Source organism: Erinaceus europaeus, chromosome 17, assembly GCF_950295315.1.
Source record: "Erinaceus europaeus chromosome 17, mEriEur2.1, whole genome shotgun sequence".
NCBI lineage: Eukaryota > Metazoa > Chordata > Mammalia > Eulipotyphla > Erinaceidae > Erinaceus > Erinaceus europaeus.
Genome location: NC_080178.1, coordinates 14,037,401 through 14,061,071, shown reverse-complemented (window position 1 = coordinate 14,061,071; position 23,671 = coordinate 14,037,401). Strand labels below are relative to the sequence as shown.

General features: G+C 41.7%; 1 protein-coding gene across 1 annotated transcript in view; it reads right to left on the bottom strand.

The window, feature by feature from the left end:
- NUP160 (nucleoporin 160) overlaps positions 1-23,468 on the bottom strand; it is a 60,177-nt gene extending 36,709 nt beyond the window's left edge. Inside the window, exons 1-14 of the mRNA XM_007519031.3 lie at positions 23,283-23,468; positions 22,903-23,008; positions 18,938-19,148; positions 17,664-17,886; positions 16,515-16,593; positions 14,749-14,863; positions 12,541-12,699; positions 10,550-10,627; positions 10,292-10,389; positions 8,819-8,903; positions 7,605-7,673; positions 5,649-5,732; positions 5,194-5,364; positions 3,201-3,300 (exon numbers count right to left, since the gene is read on the bottom strand). Coding sequence (XP_007519093.2) covers positions 3,201-3,300; positions 5,194-5,364; positions 5,649-5,732; positions 7,605-7,673; positions 8,819-8,903; positions 10,292-10,389; positions 10,550-10,627; positions 12,541-12,699; positions 14,749-14,863; positions 16,515-16,593; positions 17,664-17,886; positions 18,938-19,148; positions 22,903-23,008; positions 23,283-23,382 — 1,678 coding nt within the window. The 5' untranslated portion in view covers positions 23,383-23,468. The remainder of the gene's footprint in view (positions 1-3,200; positions 3,301-5,193; positions 5,365-5,648; positions 5,733-7,604; positions 7,674-8,818; positions 8,904-10,291; positions 10,390-10,549; positions 10,628-12,540; positions 12,700-14,748; positions 14,864-16,514; positions 16,594-17,663; positions 17,887-18,937; positions 19,149-22,902; positions 23,009-23,282) is intronic.
- Positions 23,469-23,671: the final 203 nt, after the last annotated feature.

The window sequence follows — 23,671 nt, the reverse complement described above, 5'->3', positions numbered from 1 at the left end:
TCCTAGATACCTACCAACTTCCAAAACTAAGTAAAGAGGAAGTAGATAACATGAACACGCCCATCACAGCTAATGAAATTGAAACAGTTATCAAAAATCTCCCCATAAATAAAAGTCCTGGACCAGATTGGTTTTACAAATGAATTCTACAAAACCTTCAAAGAAGAACTAATACCTCTACTTTTAAAAGTCTTCCAGAAGATTGAAGACACGGGAATACTCCCTGCCAGCTTCTATGAAGCCAACATCACCCTGATACCAAAAGCAGACAGGGACACAACCAAAAAAGAAAACTACAGACCAATATCTCTGATGAACATAGATGCAAAAATATTGAACAAAATTCTAGCCAACCGGATACAGCAGTATATCAAAAAGATTGTTCATCATGACCAAGTGGGGTTTATCCCAAGCATGCAAGGTTGGTTTAATATACGTAAATCAATCAATGTGATCCACAACATCAACAAAAGCAAGACCAAAAACCACATGGTCATATCAATAGATGCAGAGAAAGCCTTTGACAAAATCCAACATCCCTTTATGATCAAAACACTACAAAAAATGGGAATAGATGAAAAATTCAAGATAGTGGAGTCTATATATAGCAAACCTACAGCCAACATCATACTCAATGGTGAAAAACTGGAAGCATTCCCCTCAGATCAGGTACTAGACAGAGCTGCCCACTATCACCATTACTATTCAACATAGTGCTGGAAGTTCTTGCCATAGCAAGCAAGCAGGAGCAAGGAATTAAAGGCATACAGATTGGAAGAGAAGAAGTCAAACTCTCCTTATTTGCAGATGACATGATAGTATACATGGAAAAACCTAAGGAATCCAGCAAGAAGCTTTTGGAAATCATCAGGCAATACAGTAAGGTGTCAGGCTATAAAATTAACATTCAAAAGTCAGTGGCATTCCTCTATGCAAACACTAAGTTAGAAGAAATTGAAATCCAGAAATCAGTTCCTTTTTCTATAGCAACAAAAACAATAAAATATCTAGGAGTAAACCTAGCCAAAGAAGTGAAAGACTTATATACTGAAAATTATGAGTTACTACTCAAAGAAATTGAAAAAGACACAAAGAAGTGGAAAGATATTCCATGTTCATGGGTTGGAAGAATTAACATCATCAAAATGAATATATTACCCAGAGCCATCTACAAATTTAATGCTATCCCCATCAAGATCCCAAGCACATTTTTTTAGGAGAATAGAAAAAATGCTACAAATGTTTATCTGGAACCAGAAAAGACCTAGAATTGCCAAAACAATCTTGAGAAAAAAGAACAGAACTGGAGGCATCACACTCCCAGATCTCAAACTGTATTATAGGGCCATTGTCATCAAAACTACTTAGTACTGGAACATGAATAGACACACTGACCAGTGGAATAGAACTGAGAGCCCAGAAATGAGGCCCCACACCTATGGACATCTAATCTTTGACAAAGGGGCCCAGACTATTACATGGGGAAAGCAGAGTCTCTTCAACAAACGGTGTTGGAAACAATGGGTTGAAACATGCAGAAGAATGAAACTGAATCACTGTATTTCACCAAATACAAAAGTAAATTCCAAGTGGATCAAGGACTTGGATGTTAGACCACAAACTATCAAATACTTAGAGGAAAATATTGGCAGAACTCTTTTCCGCATAAATTTTAAAGACATTTTCAATGAAACGAATCCAATTACAAAGAAGACTAAGGCAAGTATAAACCTATGGGACTACATCAAATTAAAAAGCTTCTTCACAGCAAAAGAAACCACTACCCAAACCAAGAGACCCCTCACAGAATGGGAGAAGATCTTTACATGTCATACATCAGATAAAAGTTTAATAACCAACATATATAAAGAGCTTGCCAGACTCAACAACAAGACAACAAATAACCCCATCCAAAAATGGGGGGAGGACTTGGACAGAATATTCACCACAGAAGAGATCCAAAAGGCCGAGAAACACATGAAAAAATGCTCCAAGTCTCTGTCAGAGAAATGCAAATCAAGACAACAATGAGATACCACTTCACTCCTGTGAGAATGTCATACATCAGAAAAGGTAAGAGCAGCAAATGCTGCAGAGGGTGTGGGGTCAAAGGAACCCTCCTGCACTGCTGGTGGGAATGTCAATTGGTCCAACCTCTGTGGAGAACAGTCTGGAGAACTCTCAGAAGGTTAGAAATGGACCTACCCTATGATCCTGCAATTCCTCTCCTGGGGATATATCCTAAGGAACCCAACACATCCATCCAAAAAGATCTGTGTACACATATGTTCTTGGCAGCACAATTTGTAATAGCCAAAACCTGGAAGCAACCCAGGTGTCCAACAACAGATGAGTGGCTGAGCAAGTTGTGGTCTATATACACAATGGAATACTACTCAGCTGTAAAAAATGGTGACTTCACCGTTTTCAGCCGATCTTGGATGGACCTTGAAAAAATCATGTTGAGTGAAATAAGTCAGAAACAGAAGGATGAATATGGGATGATCTCACTCTCAGTCAGAAGTTGAAAAACAAGATCAGAAAAGAAATCAGGGGAGTCGGGCTGTAGTACAGCGGGCTAAGCGCAGGTGGCGCAAAGCACAAAGACCAGCATAAGGATCCCGGTTCGAACCCCGACTCCCCACCTGTAGGCGAGTTGCTTCACAGGTGGTGAAGCAGGTCTGCAGATGTCTATCTTTCTCTCCTCCTCTCTGTCTTCCCCTCCCTCTCTCCATTTCTCTCTGTCCTATCCAACAACAACAACAACAATAATAACTACAACAATAAAACAAGGGCAACAAAAGGGAAAAAATAAATAAAATAAATATAAAAAAAAAAGTAAAAAAAAAAAAAAGAAATCAGAAGTAGAACCTGAAATGGAATTGGCATATTGCACCAAAGTAAAAGACTCTGGGGTGGGTGGGTGGGGTGACTACAGGTCCATGAAGGATGATAAATGACTTAGTGGGGGTTATATTGTTAAATGGGAAACTGGGGAATGTTATGCATGTACAATCTATTGTATTTACTGTTGAATGTAAAACATTAATTCCCCAATAAAGAAATAAATTAAAAAAAAATAAATAGCAAAAAAAAAAAGAAAAGGTCTCAGTGGCAATGTTTTTGTTCTTTTGGAGAAAGCAGAGGCATCATAAGGGAAGGGGTTTTAGTTTTCACATCAACGTTATAGTTACTATTACCGTCAGATATGGCTATTTCATCTTCTGTCAGAAGGTTCTCATCAGACAGGAGATACAGATGATCCACTAAGGAGGAAGGCACAAGGAAAGACAGGTACCCCTGGAAGAATAACATTTCCAGTTACATTTTCTACAGAAAGCATGACAGCACAGAATAATTTAGGGGCCAGGTGGTAGTGCACCTAGTTAAGTACATACATTACAGTGTACAGGGACCCAGGTTCAAGCCTCGGGTCCCCACCTGCAGGGGGAAAGCTTCGTGAGTGGTGAAACAGGGCTGCAGGTGTCTCTCTGTCTCTTCCCATCTCTATCTGACTTGTCCCTCTCAATTTCTCCATATCTACCTTGTAATAAATAAATAATAAAAAAAAGATAAATTTATACCAGGGTCTGATGTAGGGATGAAATGGATAAAGCACTGGACTCTCAAGCATGAGAATGTGAGTTTAATTCCTTCCATTCCACATGTCAGAGCGGTGTTCTAGTTCCTGCACTCTCTTCTCTCATTAATAAATTAAAACAAAAAAAAATTTTTTTGATACCTATGTGGCTGAGGAAATGGTTCAACAGTCAAGCATTAGATTGATATGCTGAGGTTTCTGGTTCAATCCACGGCACTATACTGAGTACTACTCTGATTTCTTTCTGACTTATGTAACACTCTTTCATTTATAATAAGTAAAATAAATCTTAGAAAAATAATTGATACCTAAACTTTATCATAAGCAACACCAGAAAAATCGGAAGTGAGAAATGCTCTTAAAACAATAGCTATAGTGTTGGAGAAAAAACTTCATGGTTCATAACAGAGTGACAACAGTTTAAGACTAAGCTGAAGAAACATGGAAACTAAATATAGTCAAGACCTTCAGCTGAATATAAAATCAGAGATAAAAACTATGGGCACAGTCAGTAAAATCTAAGTATCTAAATTATATCAGTAATGAGCTGCCTAATCTTTATTGTGCTGTTGGACATAATCTTATGTATCCTTGTACATAAGGTTTTGGAAATCATTGAATACTCTTTATTCTCTAGGGAGTTGGGCAGTAACCCAGCAGGTTAAGTGCAGGTGGCGCAAAGCACAAGGACCGGCTTAACGATCCCAGTTCGAGCCCCTGGCTCCCCACCTGCAGGGGAGTCGCTTCACAAGCTGTTAAGCAGGTCTGCAGGTGTCTTTCTCTTCCACTCTGTCTTCCCCATCTCTCTCCATTTCTCTCTGTCCTATCCAACAATGATGACATCAATAACAACAACAATAATAACTACAACAATAAAACAACAAGGGCAACAAATGGGAATAGATATATTTTTTAAAATTCTCTAAAAGATTTATTAATATAAGGTAGGAGACACCCAAAGGGTCATTCAGACACATGCAGTGGCAGGAATTGAACATGAGACCTCATGCTTAAGAGTCAAACACCTGCACGTGGTGTGAAGCCCAAGGACTGGCATAAGGATCCCAGTTTGAGCCCCGGGATCCTCACCTGCAGGGGAGTCGCTTCACAATAAAAACCACAACAAGGCTACAACAAGGGCAACGAAAGGTGGAAAAATGGCCTCCAGGAGCAGTGGATTCATAGTGCAGGCACCGAGCCTCAGCAATAACCCTGGAGGCAAAAAAAAAAAAGTCTTTCATTCATTAGTTAGGGTTACTGCTGGCATCTGTTGCCTATAAGACAAATCCTCCTGGTGACCATTTTTCCTTTAATTCCTTTATTTGATTTTCGTTATAATAGAAATGAGCAGGGAAAGAAAGGAGAGAGAGAAAGGAAATACCTGTAGCCTGCTCCACTGCTTGTGAAGTTTCCCCGCTGCACTTGGGGGCTGGGGAGTCGAACTCAACTTGTGCATGGTAACTTGTGTGCTGTCCCAGTTGCATCACTGCCCTGCCCCTGGCATGAAAGTCTTTTGCCTAACCATCAAACTTGCCCCACCATGCACAAATAAATAAAGAAATTATTGCCCCGGTGTATTTCAGTATCCTTACTTTTTTCAACAGGCACACCATGTTTGTATAAGGATTCAAATGTAGGGCCAAAGGTTGAGAGAGGGCTTCTTGATACTGAAGACAACAGGCATAGAACTTGCACCAGAATTCCTGTTGTAAATTGCGAAATTCTTCTTGGGAAAATTCATATTCTGTCACACTTCCTTGGAGCTGGTAAAGAAAAAGGAAAAACAAAACAAACAGAAAGAAACCTTTGATACCATTCATGATCTAAGAAATCATCTTACTAAGCTGAGTCGAAGGACTATTTCCTAATGTATTATATGCACCAGACCATTTATAGATATATATGTGTAAATGTATGTATGCAATTCTTTAAAAGGTTGAAACATAATATAGTTTCTACTAGTAAGGTCCATGTATAATCTGAACAGTTCTTCAGTACCAGTCTGTCCTATATTAAGATGGAATATAATTTTTTACCCAAACCGTACCTCACTTTCAACAGCTAAAGTAACTTCTTTCTTTAGTTCAGTCCAGGAGAGATCTAAGTTTCTCTCAGTTCCTCGGCAGAAAATCTAAAATTAAAAAGACATTTTAGAGTATTATATAACACACACACACAAAAACTGAATGGAAAAAAAATTGTGAACCATACACACTACACCACAGAAAACAGATGACTTCAGGATACATATTTTCCCCTACCACTGCCAAATAATTTCTGACTGGGAGATCATAGAAATTTGAAATAGTTTCTAAAGATCAGAAAAAAAATTATAGAAACTCACGAGTCTTAAGAAATTATAACAGGGTACATCTGAATCATCACAGAAAGCAAATGGAAACAGAATGGCTACTACTTAGCAGGAAGATATAAGATGATGCCCAATACATGCACCCTGAGGTGGAAACAAAGGTAAGTGAGTAGTGATGGGTGATTCTCCTAAAGGATTAACACTTGAGAAATGCCCTGTTGGCACTTAGTACCTCAGTGTGTAAGAGGTAATATGAAAAGCACATTACGATGCATTTGACTGATTAGTTAATGAGGATTATGTGTTGACGAGAGGGAAGAGAAAACATCTTAGGACAAAGTGACCACTTCATTCTCAAGTTTTTTCAGAAATAAAACAGAAAATATGAAACGGCCACTTATTCAAGAATGCACTTTCCTATTTTGGGAAGAACAATTTTGGAGAAAAATCTTACACCAGAGTTAGTAAAAAACTTGTCATCACAGACAGCAACTAGAATTTGAACAGGTGCCTGTCAGAAAAGTCTTAATGGACCTTTCAATTTCATGAGTGATATATTTACTTTTTTATTATCTTTATTATTCAGCCAGAAATCAAGAGGGAAGGGGGAGATACAGAGGGAGAGAGACATCTGCAACACTGCTTCACCACTTGCAAAACTATCCCCCTGCAGGTGGGGACCAGGGGCTTGAATCTGGGTCCTTGTGTTGGTATGCTTCTAAAAACCCCTTCTGTTTCATTAGTTTAATCCCCCCTGCTTAACACTATTCTATTTACATAACTGCTGTTAACAAGCACCACCCTCCCTCCAGGGCACTGGTGGTTCAGTGGTAGAATTCTTGCCTGCCCCGCCCCCTCTCCTTGTCATACCCTGATTTTCACCAGTCACTTTTCTCTCCACCCTCTCTGCACCGCATCCTGTTCCCACCCTACTGGGCTAGTATATTTATAAGGACAAGATTGTTTGTAGTTTTTAGTTTAGCTTAGCTCGGTATAGATTGCACTGCGTCCTGCATGAATAAAGAGATACTGCCTACAGCTCAACCATGAGTCCCTGGCCATCTGTTGAAAACAACATCCTTGCACACTGTAATATGTGCACTCAGCCAGGCGCGCCACCAACCAGGCCGATTGTTGTATTTGTATCACAAAGATAAGTGGAAATTGAAAGAAGTCTACTGTCTTTAAGTTTCTCTCTTCTTTTTCTGCTGCTGGATCTTTGTGACTCTTGATTCCACTGCTCCCAGGGAACGTTTTCTCTTCTGTTATCACTGGGACCTCACAGCTCTAAGGTGACTTTTTCCAGATAGACAGAGACAAAGAGACAGTCAAAGAGACCACAGCACCAAACTTCCTCCAATGTGGTGGGAGCTACGTGTGAACTTGTGTCGTAACATGGCAAAGCAATGTGCCACTCAAGTGAGCAATTTTGCCAGCCTTTTTTTTCTTCTTCTTCCCTTCAATCACAAATAGAAATAGAGGAGAGAAGTGGAGATATCACAGCCTGGGCTGGAAGCCTCATTTGATGGAAAGAACATTAAAAAAAAAATTACACTGATAGTGAACACATGTGTGACTTCAAAGACATATACAATGCTTAGCATATTCAAAAGAAAAAGTTACTAATTATGTAACAGTCATAGTAACAAAGTAGAAAGTCTTAAAATACACATAAAAGACTTTATTGCTGACCTGTAAAGCTTTACATAAAGCTGCATTTGTGAATCGTCCTGGTGTAAAAAGATTCTGCAAATACAGTTCCTGTTAGAACAGTAAGAGGAAAATTATAATTACTATTCTTCTTGGGGAAAAACATTTAGAAAAACATGAAGAACTCGTTAGCACTAAAGTTTGAGTTTCTAATATGACATCAACAACAATAATAACTACAACAACAATAAAACAAGGACAACAAAAGGGAAAGAATTAAAAAAAAAAGAAAGACATTTTATATATATATATATAAAAGAATAGGAAAGAGAGACATGCAAACCTGCTTCACTGCTTGTGGGGCAGGGGGTGGCAGGGCAGGGGCTTGAACCTAGGTCTTTGAGCACTGTAATGTGTGCTCTTTATTAGGTGTACCACTGCTCACCCCCCTTTTCTCTTCTTTCACTAGCAAATCCTTTATCTCTCTCTGGGAAATCATCCTTCCTCTACCTATACTCAATTAGCTGACCCCACCACTCCCCAGAGCAATAAAGCCCAGACTAGGTATTTTTTTCCTCACACCAAGTCAGAATCTTCCATTTCTTCTGATAAGAGTGACTGTGTCCGGTATTTGCACACAGTTCAAGCCATTGCAAAGTCCTGGACCTGGACAGGGCAGCTTCTTTCCTTTGGAACAATTTAATTCACATACAATAAACCCAAAAAGGAGGAAAACAAGTGACAAAAGAGAGATCAATTTATTAAGAGTGCTGCTCAAGCCATGGCTGAAACCAGGTAAAGCTAAATTTCTTAGCTACATAATTATGCCAATGCCAAGTTCTTTTCTTTTCTTTTTTTATATGTATTTATTTTCCCTTTTGTTGCCCTTGTTTTTTATTGTTGTTGTAGTTATTATTGTTGTTCTTATTGATGTCATTGTTGTTGGATAAGACAGAGAGAAATGGAGAGAGGAGGGGAAGACAGAGAGGGGGAGAGAAAGATAAACACCTGCAGACCTGCTTCACTGCCTGTGAAGTGACTCCCCTGCAGGTGAGGAGCCCTTGCAGGTGAGGAGCTTGAACCTGTGCTTAATCTGCTGTGCTACCGCCTGACTCCCAATGCTAAATTCTTTTAAGCTTAAGTGAGTTTGAAGTGGATTTCTATTATCTGAAGCTAAGCTTTCTAGTGGAATTGGTTCCTCTCAAGCTAGTGATTAGGCAAATCATTCCCTTGTGTATGACTCATGTTTTACTTACCCTGGGGTCTTGGTCATCTCGGATAATGATTTCTTCATCTGGCAGAGGCTGTATAAAAACTGGATTCCACTGACCTGCAACATTACTAGAGAGAGAATCGATCAGTTCCCATAGAAATGGTGAAAAGAACAAAGCTTCCCCCATGACAACAATTCTACTAATCATCATTACCTCAATAATGTTAATACTCAAAGTTAAAAAGAAAAAAAAAGTTTAAGCTGTTGGCAATGTCTGGGGAGAGTGGGCACTATCACCAAACCTCTAAAACTGCTTAATCAATTCTATTTTACAAAGTAAACAAAAAGGGTGGAGGGAGATAGCATAATGGTTATGCAAAGTGACTCTAAAGCCTGAGGCTCTGAAGTCCCAGGTTCAACCCCTTGCCCAACCATAAGCCAGAGCTGGGCAGTACTCAGGTTAAAAAAAAAAAAATTATTAAAAAGGGGGCCGGGAGAGCATGTGTTACAATGTGCAAGACCCCAGGTTGGAGCCCCCAGTCCCCACCTGTGTGTGTGTGGGGGGGCACATGAGAGTTTTCACACGAAATAGTGCAAGTCTGATGCACTAGCAATAGAGATAATTCCCTGGTCACAGCAAAGTCTGTCCAATTACTGATGAGAAAAGAGATCAAACTTTGAAGTTTATGGTTATGGGGAAGGTTAACTTCAAAATGTGTGAGTTACTCCATGTAGGTGATATTCAAGCAAAGTGATGAAAAAACACCAATGAAGGGCCTACAAAATACCATTTGGTTAGTGCATGGCTGTCATGTGCACAACCCAGGTTTGAGTCTGGCCCCCACTGCACTGAAAGACTTCGGTGATATGTCTGGTCTTTCTTTCCGTGTGTCTCTATTTAAAATGCATACACAAATATGGTCAGGTTAGTTTGGATCCAGGTTGTGTGATTAACCGCGGGACAGACTAGGCCTTACTTTCATGTCTGCTAAGTAGAAGTGATACATCCTTCAAAAAGTCACATGGCACACTCAAGTATTATCTTGAACTAAAATTAGAATGAGGTCTAGAAAACAGTAAGTAAAAAACTGAAAGTTATGAGGCCTGGGAGGTAACATAGTAGGCAAAGTATTGGTCTCTCAAGCATGAGGTCCTGAGTTCAATCTCCAGCATCACGTATGCCAGCGTGATGCTCTTAGTGGTCTTTCTCTTAAGTTAGGTGCTATTTGTAGATCAGAGATTTAACCTTAGGAAAGTGACTATTAAAACTGGTAAGAGCACTTTTGTAAAACTAGACTTAGTTTTAAAGAAGACAAAGAAGTCTACTGGGAGTAGTGGAATCCTACAGACATGAATCAAAGTGGAGAGAAAAATAAATACACAAAATACAAAAGACATTTCAGAAAACAATTAACAATAGCCACTAGACTTTGTTCTACACAAGAAACTCTCTTGCTTTTCCTTCTTAGTATGATGCTAGGAGGTTAAGGGAGGATGATAGGTAAGTCGCCCGTACTGTTCAAAGTTGATATATTTCACAACTGTTTGGTTCTCAGCATCATGCCATAGAGCCCAGATGTCCGTAGCAGTTAAGGCAAAGTCAATCAGTATCTCCTAGGAAGAAATTTGCAAAGTGAAAAGAAGGGTTAAAATTAAGAGATGGTAGTCTAACTACTACTTCTATGATACTGGAAATCGTACCAGTAGCAAGTAACTACATAAAAGAGAAAGCAGGAGGTGACGCAGCAATAAAGGGATCAACTCTCAAACCTACCTGAGAAATAAAGAGTGAGGAAATGTGATCTAGACTGTAGCGGTTACTCTCAGTGCCCACCAACTGGAAAACGCAAAACTGTTAAAACAGTGACAATTCATTACTTGGAATGGTCAAAAATCCAAAAAAAAACGATGTGCAGCAAAACACACACAACATATACACCATGTCACATACAGCATTTTAAAATTTTTTGGCAGGGTAAGGGCTTCACACATGCATAATGTCACTAGTCCGGGCCCCTTTAAATAAAACAGAGGGAGAGACGGCGGCACTCAATGTCACCGACCATGTGGTGCTGGGGTTCAAATCTGGACCTCACACATGGCAAGGCAAGCACTCTACCTGGTGAGCTCTCTCTGACCATTCACCCCTTTTTAACTGAATGATTTAATAGTGGCAGTTATACTCACATTTCTGCAACTGATTTCCGCAACCTTTCTTGTCGTGTAAAATTCTGTACCCATTAAACTACCCCCTCCTCCCTTCAGCCCACAGTAAGCCCCCCCCCCCCATTCCACCTTCTGTCTCCACAAATTGACTCTTGGTACTTCATAAAAGTAGAGTCACTGTGTGAGGCTTTTGGTGACCAGTTTATTCCACTTAGCATAATGTCCTTAGGTATATCCATACTGTAGAATAGTGTGTCAGGACGGCCGAGTGGTCAAAGGCACCAGACTCAAGTAAACACATCCCATGCTGTAGAATGTGCTAGAATTTCTTTCTTTAAAACTGAATACCCCCCCCCATCCCCACCCCCTGTATGATATATACCGCATTTTGCTTCTCTGTTCACATAGTGAACACTTGGGCTGCTACAGCTTTCGGTTATTGTGAACGATGCTGTTCTGAACATGGACAGTCAAATATCTCTCTCAGACTCTGCTTGAGTTCTTTTAGGTATATACCCAGAAGTGGTGCTGAACCTTACAGTAATTCTATGTTAAATTATTATTATTATTTTACAAACCATATTTCCCTCTCTTTTCCCCTCCCTCCCTTCTGCTTGATGCCAGGCCCCACTGCTCCAAGCTGACTTTCTTTCAGACAGAGACAGAGCAAAGACCTGGTGCAGGGTGGAAACTCAAGTGGATGAAGGTGTGTCCACAGAGTGCAGCCTGTATGGGGGACTAGACACCGACTAAGGTGAGGAAGGGATCCTCCTGGGAGGCCAACCTGGAGTGTCCTAGAAAGAATAAGAAGGGTACTGGATGGGAAATCCAATCCAGCATGAGGAATCAGAGCTCCAGCAAAGCAAGGGGGACAAACTCTACCTAGATAGAATGTTACTAGGACTAAACAGATAAGACGCACAGTCTCAGGCCTCAGAACAAGCACTATCTAATCATTGCTATTATTAATGTACATGTATTATTAATGTAATGCAACTTGGTACAGTGTCAAAACCCTAACACCCAACAAACTATCATTTATTATGATTACACCATTGTATTATATCATAATTCATCTACGTACAACACCCAGTGCTTACAAAATTAACTTCCCCTGGGTTGGGGAGATAGCATAATAGTTATGCAAAAGACTGTCATGCCTGAGGCTGCTAGGCCCCACGTTCAACCCCCAGCACCACTAAGCCAGGGTTGAGCAGCACTCTCCAGTCTTTCTCTTTCACTGAACTCAAATAGATGGCGGGGGTAGACAGCATATTGGCTATACAAACAGACTCTCCTGCCTGAGGCTCCAAAATCCCAGGTTCAATCCCTACCACCACAAGCCAGAGCAGACAAGTGCTCTGGTAAATAAATAAATAAATAAATAAAATAGACAAATTGAAAACGTTAACTTCTCCCAATTAACACCTACATTTCTTTCATAACTCCTTTTTTTTTTTTTAAACACAGGCTTCCAAACCAACCATATCCTATGGAAACACCTGAAATCCTTAGATTGGTACAAAGAGCTCAAACTCAATGTGTCTCCATTTACTTCCATCCACCTGCACAAATGGAGGAACTGGGCAGGTTTCATACCTGTCCTCGTTTCGGTGCGTGCATGTATATGCCTAGGTAGACGCCCATGGAAGGGGAATATGCAAGCCGTAATTTGTGTCCAGTCCCAGCTGTTAGCCGGAGGTCCTTATTCACAGGGACAAACTCTAGCATGTCAGCTACCATCAGGCACATTTGGTCCTGCCAAAGGCAAGAGTCAATTAGTGTTATATATATATATTCAGCTTAGAAAAAACATATCTCCCTTTACAGCACCATAAGCCAGAATTGTGCAGTGCTCTGGCTGCTAAAAAAATAATATATACATATACATTTAAGAGGCCAAGGGGCCGGGTGGTGGTGCACCTGGTTGAACACCAACATCATGGTGCACAAGAACCTGGGTTTAAGCTCCTTGTCCCCACCTGCACGGGGAGAACTTCACAAGTGGTGAAACAGGGCTGCAGGCATCTCTCTCTCCCTCCCCCTTCCTCTCAATTTCTGGCTGTCTCTAGCCAATAAATAAATAAAGATAAAAAAATTTGTTTAAAAAAGTTAAAAAAAAAAAAAAAAAGACAACATACAAACAAAAAAACTGGCATACAGAGAAAGAGATCAAACCTAATGGGGGGGGAGGGTAGAAAGCGTAATGGTTATGCAAAGATTGGCGAGACTGAGGCTCCAAAGTCCCTGGTTCAATCTCCCACACCACCATAAGCCAGACCTGAGCAGTGCTCTGGTAAAAAAAATAAAAATCACACCTCATGGTGTTCACACGCTGTGCTTTCCCATGGAGTCACCCATTTTTTAAAGGGTGCAGACCTAGCATATCTACTGCTCGAACTACCTTATCTGCTGCAGGTTTTTTTAAGGACCAAGATAAAAAACACCTCTCCAGTCTGGCAGATAAAAATCACCAGTTGGACGGGGTAGACAGCATAATGGTTATGCAAAGAGACTCTCCTGCCTGAGGCTCCAAAGTCCCAGGTTCAATCCTCTGCATCATTGTAAACCAGAGCTGAACAGTATTCTGGTAAAACAAACAAACAAAAACCGAACAAAAACTGAAGGTTTTTTTGTGTGTGAATCTTGAAAAGAGTTCAGGGAGTTGGGCGGTAGCACAGCCGGTTAAGCGCATGTGGCATGAAGCACAAGGATCGGTGCGGGGATCCTGGTTCGAGCCCCCGGATCCCCACTTGCAGGGCAGTCACTTCACAGGTGGTGAAGCAGGTCTGCAGGTGTCTGTCTTTCTCTCCCCCTCTCTGTCTTCCCCTCCTCTCTCCATTTCTCTCTGTCCTAACAATGATGACATTAATAACAACAACTATAACAACAACAATAAAGAACAAGGGCAACAAAAGGGAAAATATCTTAAAAATTAAAAAAAATGAATTCAGCCAGTGTGCATTAAAAACACATTATAGGGAATTAGGTGGTGGCGCAGTGGGTTAAGCGCATGTGGCTCAAAGCACAAGGACCGGCATAAGGATCCCGGTTCTAGCCCCTGGCTCCCCACCTGCAGGGGAGTCGCTTCACAGGCGGTGAAGCAGGTCTGCAGGTGTCTGTCTTTCCCCGTCTTCCCCTCCTCTCTCCATTTCTCTCTGTCCTCTCCAACAAAAACGACATCAATAACCACAACAATGTTAGACAAGGGCAACAAAAGGGGAAATAAATATAAAAAAACTATAAAAAACACATTATATATATATATATATATATATATATATATATGAAAAAAACCAAACACATTACCCCTTTTAAAAATTAAAAAAAAATTTTATTGTACACTGCTGTTTTTTTAAACATTTTTAAAATATTTATTTTCCCTTTTGTTGCCCTTGTTATTTTTATTGTTCTTATAGTTATTATCGTCGTTGTTATTGATATATTCGTTGTTGGACAGGACAGAGAAATGGAGAGAGGAGGGGAAGACAGAGAGGGAGAGAGAAAGATAGGCACCTGTAGACCTGCTTCACCGCTTGTGAAGCAACTCCCCTGCAGGTGGGGAGCCGGGGGCTCGAACCAGGATCCTTATGCTGATTAGTTTTACTGTCTTTAAAAGAAGGACAGGCTATGTATTAAACTACTCTGCAACATGAAAAATAAAATTAAATAGAACTGTCTGAATCTGGAAATGGCCATAATTACCAAACCAAATGTTCTAATAATCATTAAGAGAAGCAAGATTTATTTAATTCTTCCACAACCACAAGCTTATTTGAACTAACAATAATTATAAGTAGCATTTACCTTGTAAGACCACATTCGTAGCTTATGATCCTGACACAGAGCAAAGATGAAGGCATCGTGCTCGACACAATGCACAGCAAGACTGAGGGGACGATCCGAGGGTCCCTGATCACCTCTGAAAACACAAGGCCAAGTTTGAGTTTTATTAATGCAAGTCATCTGATCTCAAGACTGCAGTTAGAGAGATGAAATAAAGTGGTAAATGCACATTTTTAACTAACAGAAGAAGGGCTTACATGTTGGTATAAAATAACTGCATTTTTAAATATTTATTTTCCCATTGTTTTTTTATTGTTGTAGTTATTACTTTTATTGATGTTGTCATTATTAGATAGGACAGAGAGAAAAGGAGACAAGAAGGGAAGACAGAGAAGGGGAGAGAAAGATAGACACCTGCAGACCTATCTCACCGATTATGTTATGAAGTGACTCCCCTGCAGGTGGGGAGCAGGGGGCTAGAACCAAGATCTTTAAGCCGATCCTTGCGTTTTGCACCACATTAAGTGCTTAACCTGCTGCGCTACCGCGACTCCCAATAACTGCATTTAAAAAAACAGATTCAACGATCTATTTCATGACAGTGAGAGAGATATAAACACTGCTCCAGCAAATGCATGTGGTTCTGGGGACCAAATCCAGATTCTCACACACGCAAGTTCTGAGCTCTAACTTCTGAGCCACCTACCTCGCTAGAAGATAATTACATTTCCTATTTGATTTATAAGAAATCACTATGACATATTTTTAAAAGCTCTACGTGACTATGCAATATTATTCCAAATATTGTTACTAGGGTTATTGCGAGAGTTTAATGCCTACAAGATGAATCCACCGCTCCTGGAGGCCATTTCTCCTTTCCCTCTCCTCCACGCCTTTTAAATTAGGACTTAAAGTTCAGAGGAGAGGGAGAGACAGAGAGATACCAGTAGTACTTGCTTCACCGATTATGAAGCTCCCTCCTGCATTCAGGGAGCAGGGGTTTGAACCTGGGTCCTTGTAGATGATAATGTGTGTGCTTAACCAGGTGCACACTGTTTGGCCCCCTGTAAGACTGTTTTCTTAAGATTTATATTATATTTATTTATTTCCTTTTGTTGCCCTTGTTTTTTATTGTTGCAGTTATTATTTATATCATTGTTGTTGGCTAGGACAGAGAGAAGTGGAGAGAGGAGGGAAAGACAGAGGGGGAGAGAAAGACACCTGCAGACCTGCTTCACTACCTATGGACTCCCCTGTAGGTGGGGAGCCGGATGCTCAAACTGGGATCCTTACACCAGGCCTTGTGCTTTGCACCACCTATGCTTAACCTGCTGCGACTCCCTAGATTTGTATTATTTATTCACAAGAGAGACCAGAGAATCACTTAGGAAGATGTGGTGCCACTGATGAAATCCAGAACTTCATGCTTGTAAGCCCAGTACTTTGCTGTTGCACCATCTCTCAGGTTTACAATATCATTTTCTTTTGTATCACTTTGTTCTATCAAAAACTCCCACTAGCATGCAAATTTGAGCACAGCACTGAACTAGATACTGTGTAAATAAACCCTATGGCTAGTCAGTTTCTGCTGTCAAGCTATCCCGTTAGAGATGAAGTGGCCCTAGAGTATGCCTCTCCTCAGATGAGTGTGTGACACTGCACAGCCCTTCTCCTTTCCAGTCTGTTCGTCTGTTGTGGAGAAGACTGGAGGAGCAAACAGGTGCTAACCAGTACAAAAAAAAAAAAAGGTAACTGGGTCTTTGGTTTACCTGCCAGACACTACTCACCTGATAGCTGTTGGCATCCAGCCCGTAAGGAGTCGCTGCATCACTGAACTCTGCTTCAGTTCCACAACAGACACGATTCCTAAAACGTTGGAAAGAGGCCAGTGACCTCAAGGCTCTTAAAAAGCAAAACCCCAAAGGCAAGAAAGATGAATCTGAAAAGGTCTTTATAACCAGTGGCATTTTTCAAACTAAGAAAATTCGAGGATGTACCTCTCCACATGTCATGTCAACAGCATGTATTCCTAACAATAATGACTACAATAATAAAACAAGGGCAACAAAAGGGAATAAATAAATAAATAAATGTTAAAAAAAAAAGATTCAGAGTTGAGCAGTGATATCTGTTTCTCATTAGGATAAAGTAAATACTTTTAAAAAAGACCTATTTTTCCCTTACTCTAAAACTTTATAATTCCTCATCCTCTGTAATAAAACATCCTCCTGGGAGTCGGGCGGTAGTGCAGCGGTTTAAGCGCATGTGGTGCAAAGCGCAAGGACCGGCATTAAGGATCCCAGTTTCAACCCCTGGCTCCCCACCTGCAGGGGAGTCGCTTCACAGGCGGTGAAGCAGGTCTGCAGGTGTCTATCTTTCTCTCCCTCTCTCTGTCTTACCCATCTCTCTCCATTTCTCTCTGTCCTATCCAACAACAACGACATCAATAATAACTACAATAAAACAAGGGCAACAAAAGGGAATAAATAAATATTTAAAACATCCTCCTCTGGAATAAAATAAATAAATAAATAAATAAACAAACAAGGGCTAGGCAGTGGCAAACCCCGTTAAGCACAAAAAGTACTATGAGAAAGGACCCAGGTTCAAGACCCCATTTCCCACCTGCAGAGAGGTTAAGGACCAGTGTAAGGATCCCGGCTCGAGCCCCCAACTCCCCACCTGCAAGAGGGTCACTTTACAAGCGGTGAAGCAGTCTGCAGGTGTCTTTCTCTCCCCTTCTCTCTCCATTTTGTAGTTCCAGCACAAAGCCCCAGCAACTGGAGGCGGGGGAAGCACCAGAGAGTCACCAGGCAAGCAGGAATGACCATGTTAGGGTCATAGTATAAAAACAATTCCCACATTGAATGAGTTTGGATTTCTCTTCTAATGCCAACACTGTTTAAAGTTAAATCCATGTTAATTTCCATTCTTACCAGGTATGTCATAAGGAGGTAGTTTAAGAACAAAGATCCCCCCAGAGGAAGATGGCAAAGCAAACAGAGCTCCCCCATCACTGCTAAGCCAGGCTGCTGAGCTGGTAGAATTAGGCAAGAGTCCAGGTACTGCTGGAATTAACTGATAGTTGCAAGGATCCTGGAAGTCCACTTTTCCTATGTCAGTGAATATTGACTGCATCTGACTTTCAGCTACCAATTCCTGTGAAGCAAAAAAGAAAAATTGGTTAAATCAAAGTAAATTAATTCCTGCAGAATAATTTAAAAGAAAAATCTGTTTCACCAAAATGAAGTGAAAAATCCGCCCCCCCTTTTGCCTCCAGGGTTATCTCTGGGGCTTGGTGCCTGCAATATGAATCCACTGCTCTCGGAGGCTATTTTCCCTCATTTTTGTTGCCCTTGATGTTGTTATTTTTGTTACTGTTGTTGGATAGGACAGAGAGAAATGGAGAGAGGAGGGGAAGACAGAGAGGGGAGAGAAAGACAGACACCTGCAGACCTGCTTCACTGCTTGTGAAATGACCTTCCCTCCCCCTGCAGGTGGGGAGCTGGGGGCTCAAACCAAGATCCTTATGCTAGTCTGTGCACTTTGCACCATGTGTGCTTAACCTGGTGCATCACCTCCTGGTCCCCTAATGAACTGAATTTTGCTCAGTCCCTCTCAATTGCTACAAAAACTTTCAGAGTAAAAAAAAAAAAAAAAAACTGTTGGAAACAAGAAAATTGTTGGGCTGGGGAGACAGCATAATGGTTCTGCAAAAAGACTTTCATGCCTGAGGCACCAAAGATCCCAAATTCAATCCCCAGCACCATCATAAGCCAGAGCTGAGCAGTGCTCTGGGAAAAAAAAAAAAAAAAATCAAACAAATGAGTTATCCTTTCTAATGAAATCAATTTTTGAAAATATCTTATTCACTTATTTCTGAGACAGAGAGATTGAGAAAGGGGGGGGGGACTAGAAAGAGATATGTGCAGTGCTGCTTCTCTTGCTCTGGCAAGTGGGGACTGGGGGCTTGAAGCCTTGGACACTGTACCATGTGTGCTCGACCAGGTGCGCCACTACCTGCCACCTGAAATCTATTTCTTCAATTTAAAATGTCTGATGACTAAAACTAGTAACCCTCAAAGTATGACCGTTAAGGGTTAACACAGAATCCAATTCCCTTCAACTCCTTAGCATGCTATTCCAGCACCGAATTTGTAACAGCCAGAGTAATTTGGGGGGGAAAAAAAAAAAGGACTGAGCAACTTACACTCCTATACATCCGGGCAGGGTGTGGTAAAAGTAATCTGTGCACTGTTAGATTTGTTAATATCAAAAAGATGACATGATGCTGAGTCTCGCAGATATGAACCCCTCCAGGTAGGAGACTGCAATTTTGGAACTTGAGGCGAACTGCGTTATTCAGCAAATTTAAGTCCAGTGACTCTTCCACAAGCTCCAATGTATCTCCAGAGGTCTTCCTATAGAAGAAAAGAAAATTCTGTTTTACAAACTTAATATTATTCTTTCTTAAGATGCGCTTATTTAATTTTTTTAAATGATAGAACCAGCAGATCACTATGGCATGTGAGATGCCAGGGACTGAACTTCTGATCTCATGCTTCTAAGTCCATTACTCTAGCCACTGTACCACCTTCAAAGTCACTATATTTTTCTTTCTGATTACTGCAATGAAATCTAGAGCAATAGTTTCCAAGTAAACCCTCTTAATTTGAAAATTATAGATGAACAAACTCAAACCAATCCATATATTTCAAAGGATCACATTATGTAAATTTATAAAACAGCATTAATACAACATTCAAATCTTTATTATTAAGTTAGAATGAAAGCATTTTCAAATTTGATAGTTCACTTAGAATATTCAATGTAATTAAACTAAAAAAAAATCACAAGACACTATTGCTTATAGTAGAATGTGATTGCCACTAGATTATTAGAGTATCAAATAAAAATAATCTTATTTAATGTAGATATACCCCTTCTATTCTTCAAGCTAGGAAACAGGGCTTACTTTCAGGAAAATTCTGCCATGTGTTATCTTTGGCACTATAGAAATTACTATGCCAAGAGTCAGCGGTAGTTCAGCGGGCTAAGCGCACGTGGCACAAAGCGCAAGAATCCCGGTTCGAGCCCTCAGCTTCCCATCTGCAGGGGAGTTGCTTCACAGGTGGTGAAGCAGGTCTGTAGGTATCTATCTTTCTCTCCCCCCGCCCCCGTCTTTCCCTCCTCTCTCCATTTCTCTCTGTCCTATCCAACAACGACGACATCAATAACAACAATAACTACAACAGTAAAAACAACAAAGGCAACAAAAGGGAATAAATAAGTAAGTAAATTACTGTGTCCTACTTGAGTCTTCCCAAGGTCAACATTCCAATGGACTCCTCCATTCCTGTCTTCTTAGCACTTCTCTTATCCATAGTTTCCTTCTACAAATAGCCTCTTTTCCAACTACCATTACCCCCTCTCTCCTGCCTGTGCTAGGTTGACAACACAATTGTCTGGATCCTCAGCTTCTCTCTCAATAACCATTTTACCTTCCATTGTTCAAGTCAGTTCTGATTTTACCTGAGGACACTATCCCCAGAGCCCCAGTGGTGGCAGCTTTCTGTACTATGCTCTGTGCAGTGGAGCCTCCCGTCAGGACACAGATGGCCAATAGCATATTCTACAGATTCACCTTCAAGACATAGCCACTCAGAGCATGTCTCATGGCATGTGCCATCATGGTTTAAGTCACCATCATTTCATATTTGGATCACAGCACCAACTTCCTAATTGGTTTCTCGGCACTCTCTCTCAGCACAGCTGTCATTGCGATCCTTTAAGTCATGATTTAGGGCCAGTAAGATAACCAATCTGGGAGAGTGCCTGCTTTGCCACATATGTGACCCAGTTTCTAGCCCTGGTACGATTAAAATCTGCTAGTACTTTGAGATCAGGGGGAGCTTGGGTATCTTCTATTTTCTTTCTCTCTGAAAAAGTCAGCTTGAACTCACACCATGTTATTTCTCCACTTGAAACCCTCTCATTTATTCCCAAACAAAAATCAAAGCCTTAAAAACAACCAGTAGTCAAAAAGACTTTCATGGTCAAGGCTCCAAAATTCCAGGTTCAATCCCCCACACCATTAAGCCAGGACAACAGCAAAAGAAAAAGAGCCCCAACCAGGCCCTCAGCTGCTTGTCTTATTACTTTACCCTTTGTTTATGCAGCTATAGATTCCCAGTATCTTAATTAATTAATTTATTTTTTCCCCCTCCTCCAGGGTTATTGCTGGGCTCGGTGCCTGCACCATGAATCCACCGCTCCTGGAGGCCATTTTTCCCTCCCTTTTGTTGCCCTTGTCGTAGCTTCGTTGTGGTTATTATTATTGCCCTTGTTGACGCAATTCGTTGTTGGATAGGACAGAGAGAAATGGAGAGAGGAGGGGAAGGCAGAGAGAGGGAGAGAAAGATAGACACCTGCAGACCTGCTTCACCGCCTGTGAAGCGACTCCCCTGCAGGTGGGGAGCCGGGGGCTCAAACTGGGATCCTTACGCCGGTCTCTGTGCTTTGCGCCACCTGCGCTTAACCCACTACGCCACCACCTGACCCCCAATTTATTTGTTTTTGCTTGTTTATTTCTTTGTGTTGCAGGAGGCCTAACATATAAGTAATTGCATTGCTTTCAGGCTGAATTTTTTTTTTTTTTAGAGACAGAAATATACTATAGCACTGTTCCAGTCCAAAGAGCTCACCCAAGTGCCGTCCATGATGGTCCCATTAGCGGTGAAGTTCAAATGTGGGTCCTTGCACAGAGTGACGTGTGCTCTCCCACCTCCAGCTCGCTATTCTCTGAATAGAATCTATTGGCTCCTTCTCAGAGTTCTTTGAATATGTGTTATTTTCTTGCAAGTACCTAAAATTTTTATCCCCCTGATGTCTGAAAACTAATTTGATGTCAGGAAAGCCTGACTCCCTTGGGAGCTGAGTCAGGAAATGGTTGTGTGTATGACTCTTAGCCTTGCTGACTACTTCAGCCCAAGCTACTTGGTATAGTGATATGAAGTAGCTCAAACATAGTTGTAGAATGAAGCTGTAAAGCACTATAAAAAGGGGGGGGGGCAGTAGGTGGAGCACCTGGTTGAGCACACACATTACAGTGCACAAGTACCTGGGTTCAAGCCCCTGGTCACCACTTGCAGGGGGATGTTTCACAAGTGGTGAAATGGTGCTACAGGTGCCTTTCTCTTCGGATCTCTCCCTTCCCTCTCAATTTCTCTGTTTCTTTAGGAAAATAAAGAAAATATTAAAAAAAATAATAAAAGCAAAATAGAGGGCTGGAAAGACAGCATAATGGAGTTATTCAAATGACTTTTATGCCTGAGACTCTTTTTTTATATTTATTTATTCCTTTTTGTTGCCTTTGTTGTTGGATAGGACAGAGAAATGAAGAGAGAAGGGGAAGACAAAGACACCTGCAGACCTGCTTCACAGCTTGTGAAGCGACGTCCCTGCAGGTGGGGAGCCGGGGGCTCCAACCGGGATCCTAACGCCGGTCCTTGCGCTTTGCACCACCTGAACTTAACCCGCTGTGGTACCGCCCAACTCCTCCCCCCCTTTTTTTTAAACCAGAGCAATGCTTAGCTCTGGTTTATGGTGGTGTGGGGGATAGAAGCTTGAGACTTTGCAGCCTCAGGCATGAGTCTCTTTGCATAACCATTGTGCTATCTATCCCCCCCTTAGTTCTCAGGTTCAATTTCCAGCATTATCGTAAGCCAAATCTGAACAGTGCTCAACAAAAACACCCCCAAACCTTCAAAACGAGTACCATGCTTACAACAGGCTCGGATGATTTATCTCTTACACTGTTTTCTGAGCTGTCAGGGGCTACCTTTTCTAGAACTCTTTATTCTTAATTTTTTTTTTTTGTCTAAACATGAGTAGAAAACAATTTTTCTCTTTTCATAACTATCATTTCTTTCTTATTTTTTAATCAGAGGCCCAATCAACTCTTAGTTTATGGTGATGCTGAGGATTGAACCTGGGTCGGGGCCTCTGGGCATGATACATTCTTTGCATAATCATTATGCTATCCACTCCCATCCATTTTTCACAACTCTCCCTGACCGTTCAGGAGACTTAACACTTTGGTAAATTACACGAAAATGCAGACACCAAACAAAGTTGCTGCTATCCAAGGACGGGGCTGAAGTGCACAACACTTACCAATGAATGAACCTGTTTCTGGTGACGGAGAACAGCTTGCCACTCTCCACATAGTAGAAGCCTCCCGCGCTCTCGCTGTACTTCACCGCCACGCTATTCGCAGTTCCTGCAAAAAGAAGGGCGGGCAGTCAGCAGCACACCTGCTTCTGGGGCTGACAGGGACTCAAAGCGCCCAGAAAGCAGAGGATGATGAACTGACATTCCATAGAAAAAGAAAGGGAAGAGAAAAATGAGTCAGATATTAAGGAAGTTCTGCTCCAAGGCTAATAACATGTGGACCCAGGAGGAACAGGGGCGGGAAGGGGTCACAGATTTAGGGGCCATGGGAAGGAACCCGAAAAGGATCGGATCTCGCCTCTCGCTCGGATTTGTTTGCGTACCGATGTTGCACACCGTGAACTCCCGAATGTGTCTTGGCCTTTCGCGCTCAGAGCCCAGGAGCTCCGCAAAACTCCGTTCTATGGCCCCAGTCGCCGCCATCTTCGCGCCACCGCCGCGAGGCCCGACGGGACGCGGGTCGGACCCGGGGCTGTCGTCACTTCCGGGGGCGGGGCGTGCGAGAGTGGCGGCCACACGCTGCATGAAGGGTGGGTTGAGTGTACCGAGCGCGGCTTCCTTCTGACTGGGGCTGGAGCATGAAGGCGGGGTGCCGGCAGGAAGCCAGAGAGAAGGAACTGGACCGCCGAGTATCGCGTCTGGACACCTTAGCGGGGGAGGCGGTGCCTTCTTCCCGGAGGCCTCCGGGAGGGGGGGCGGGGCGGGATTTATT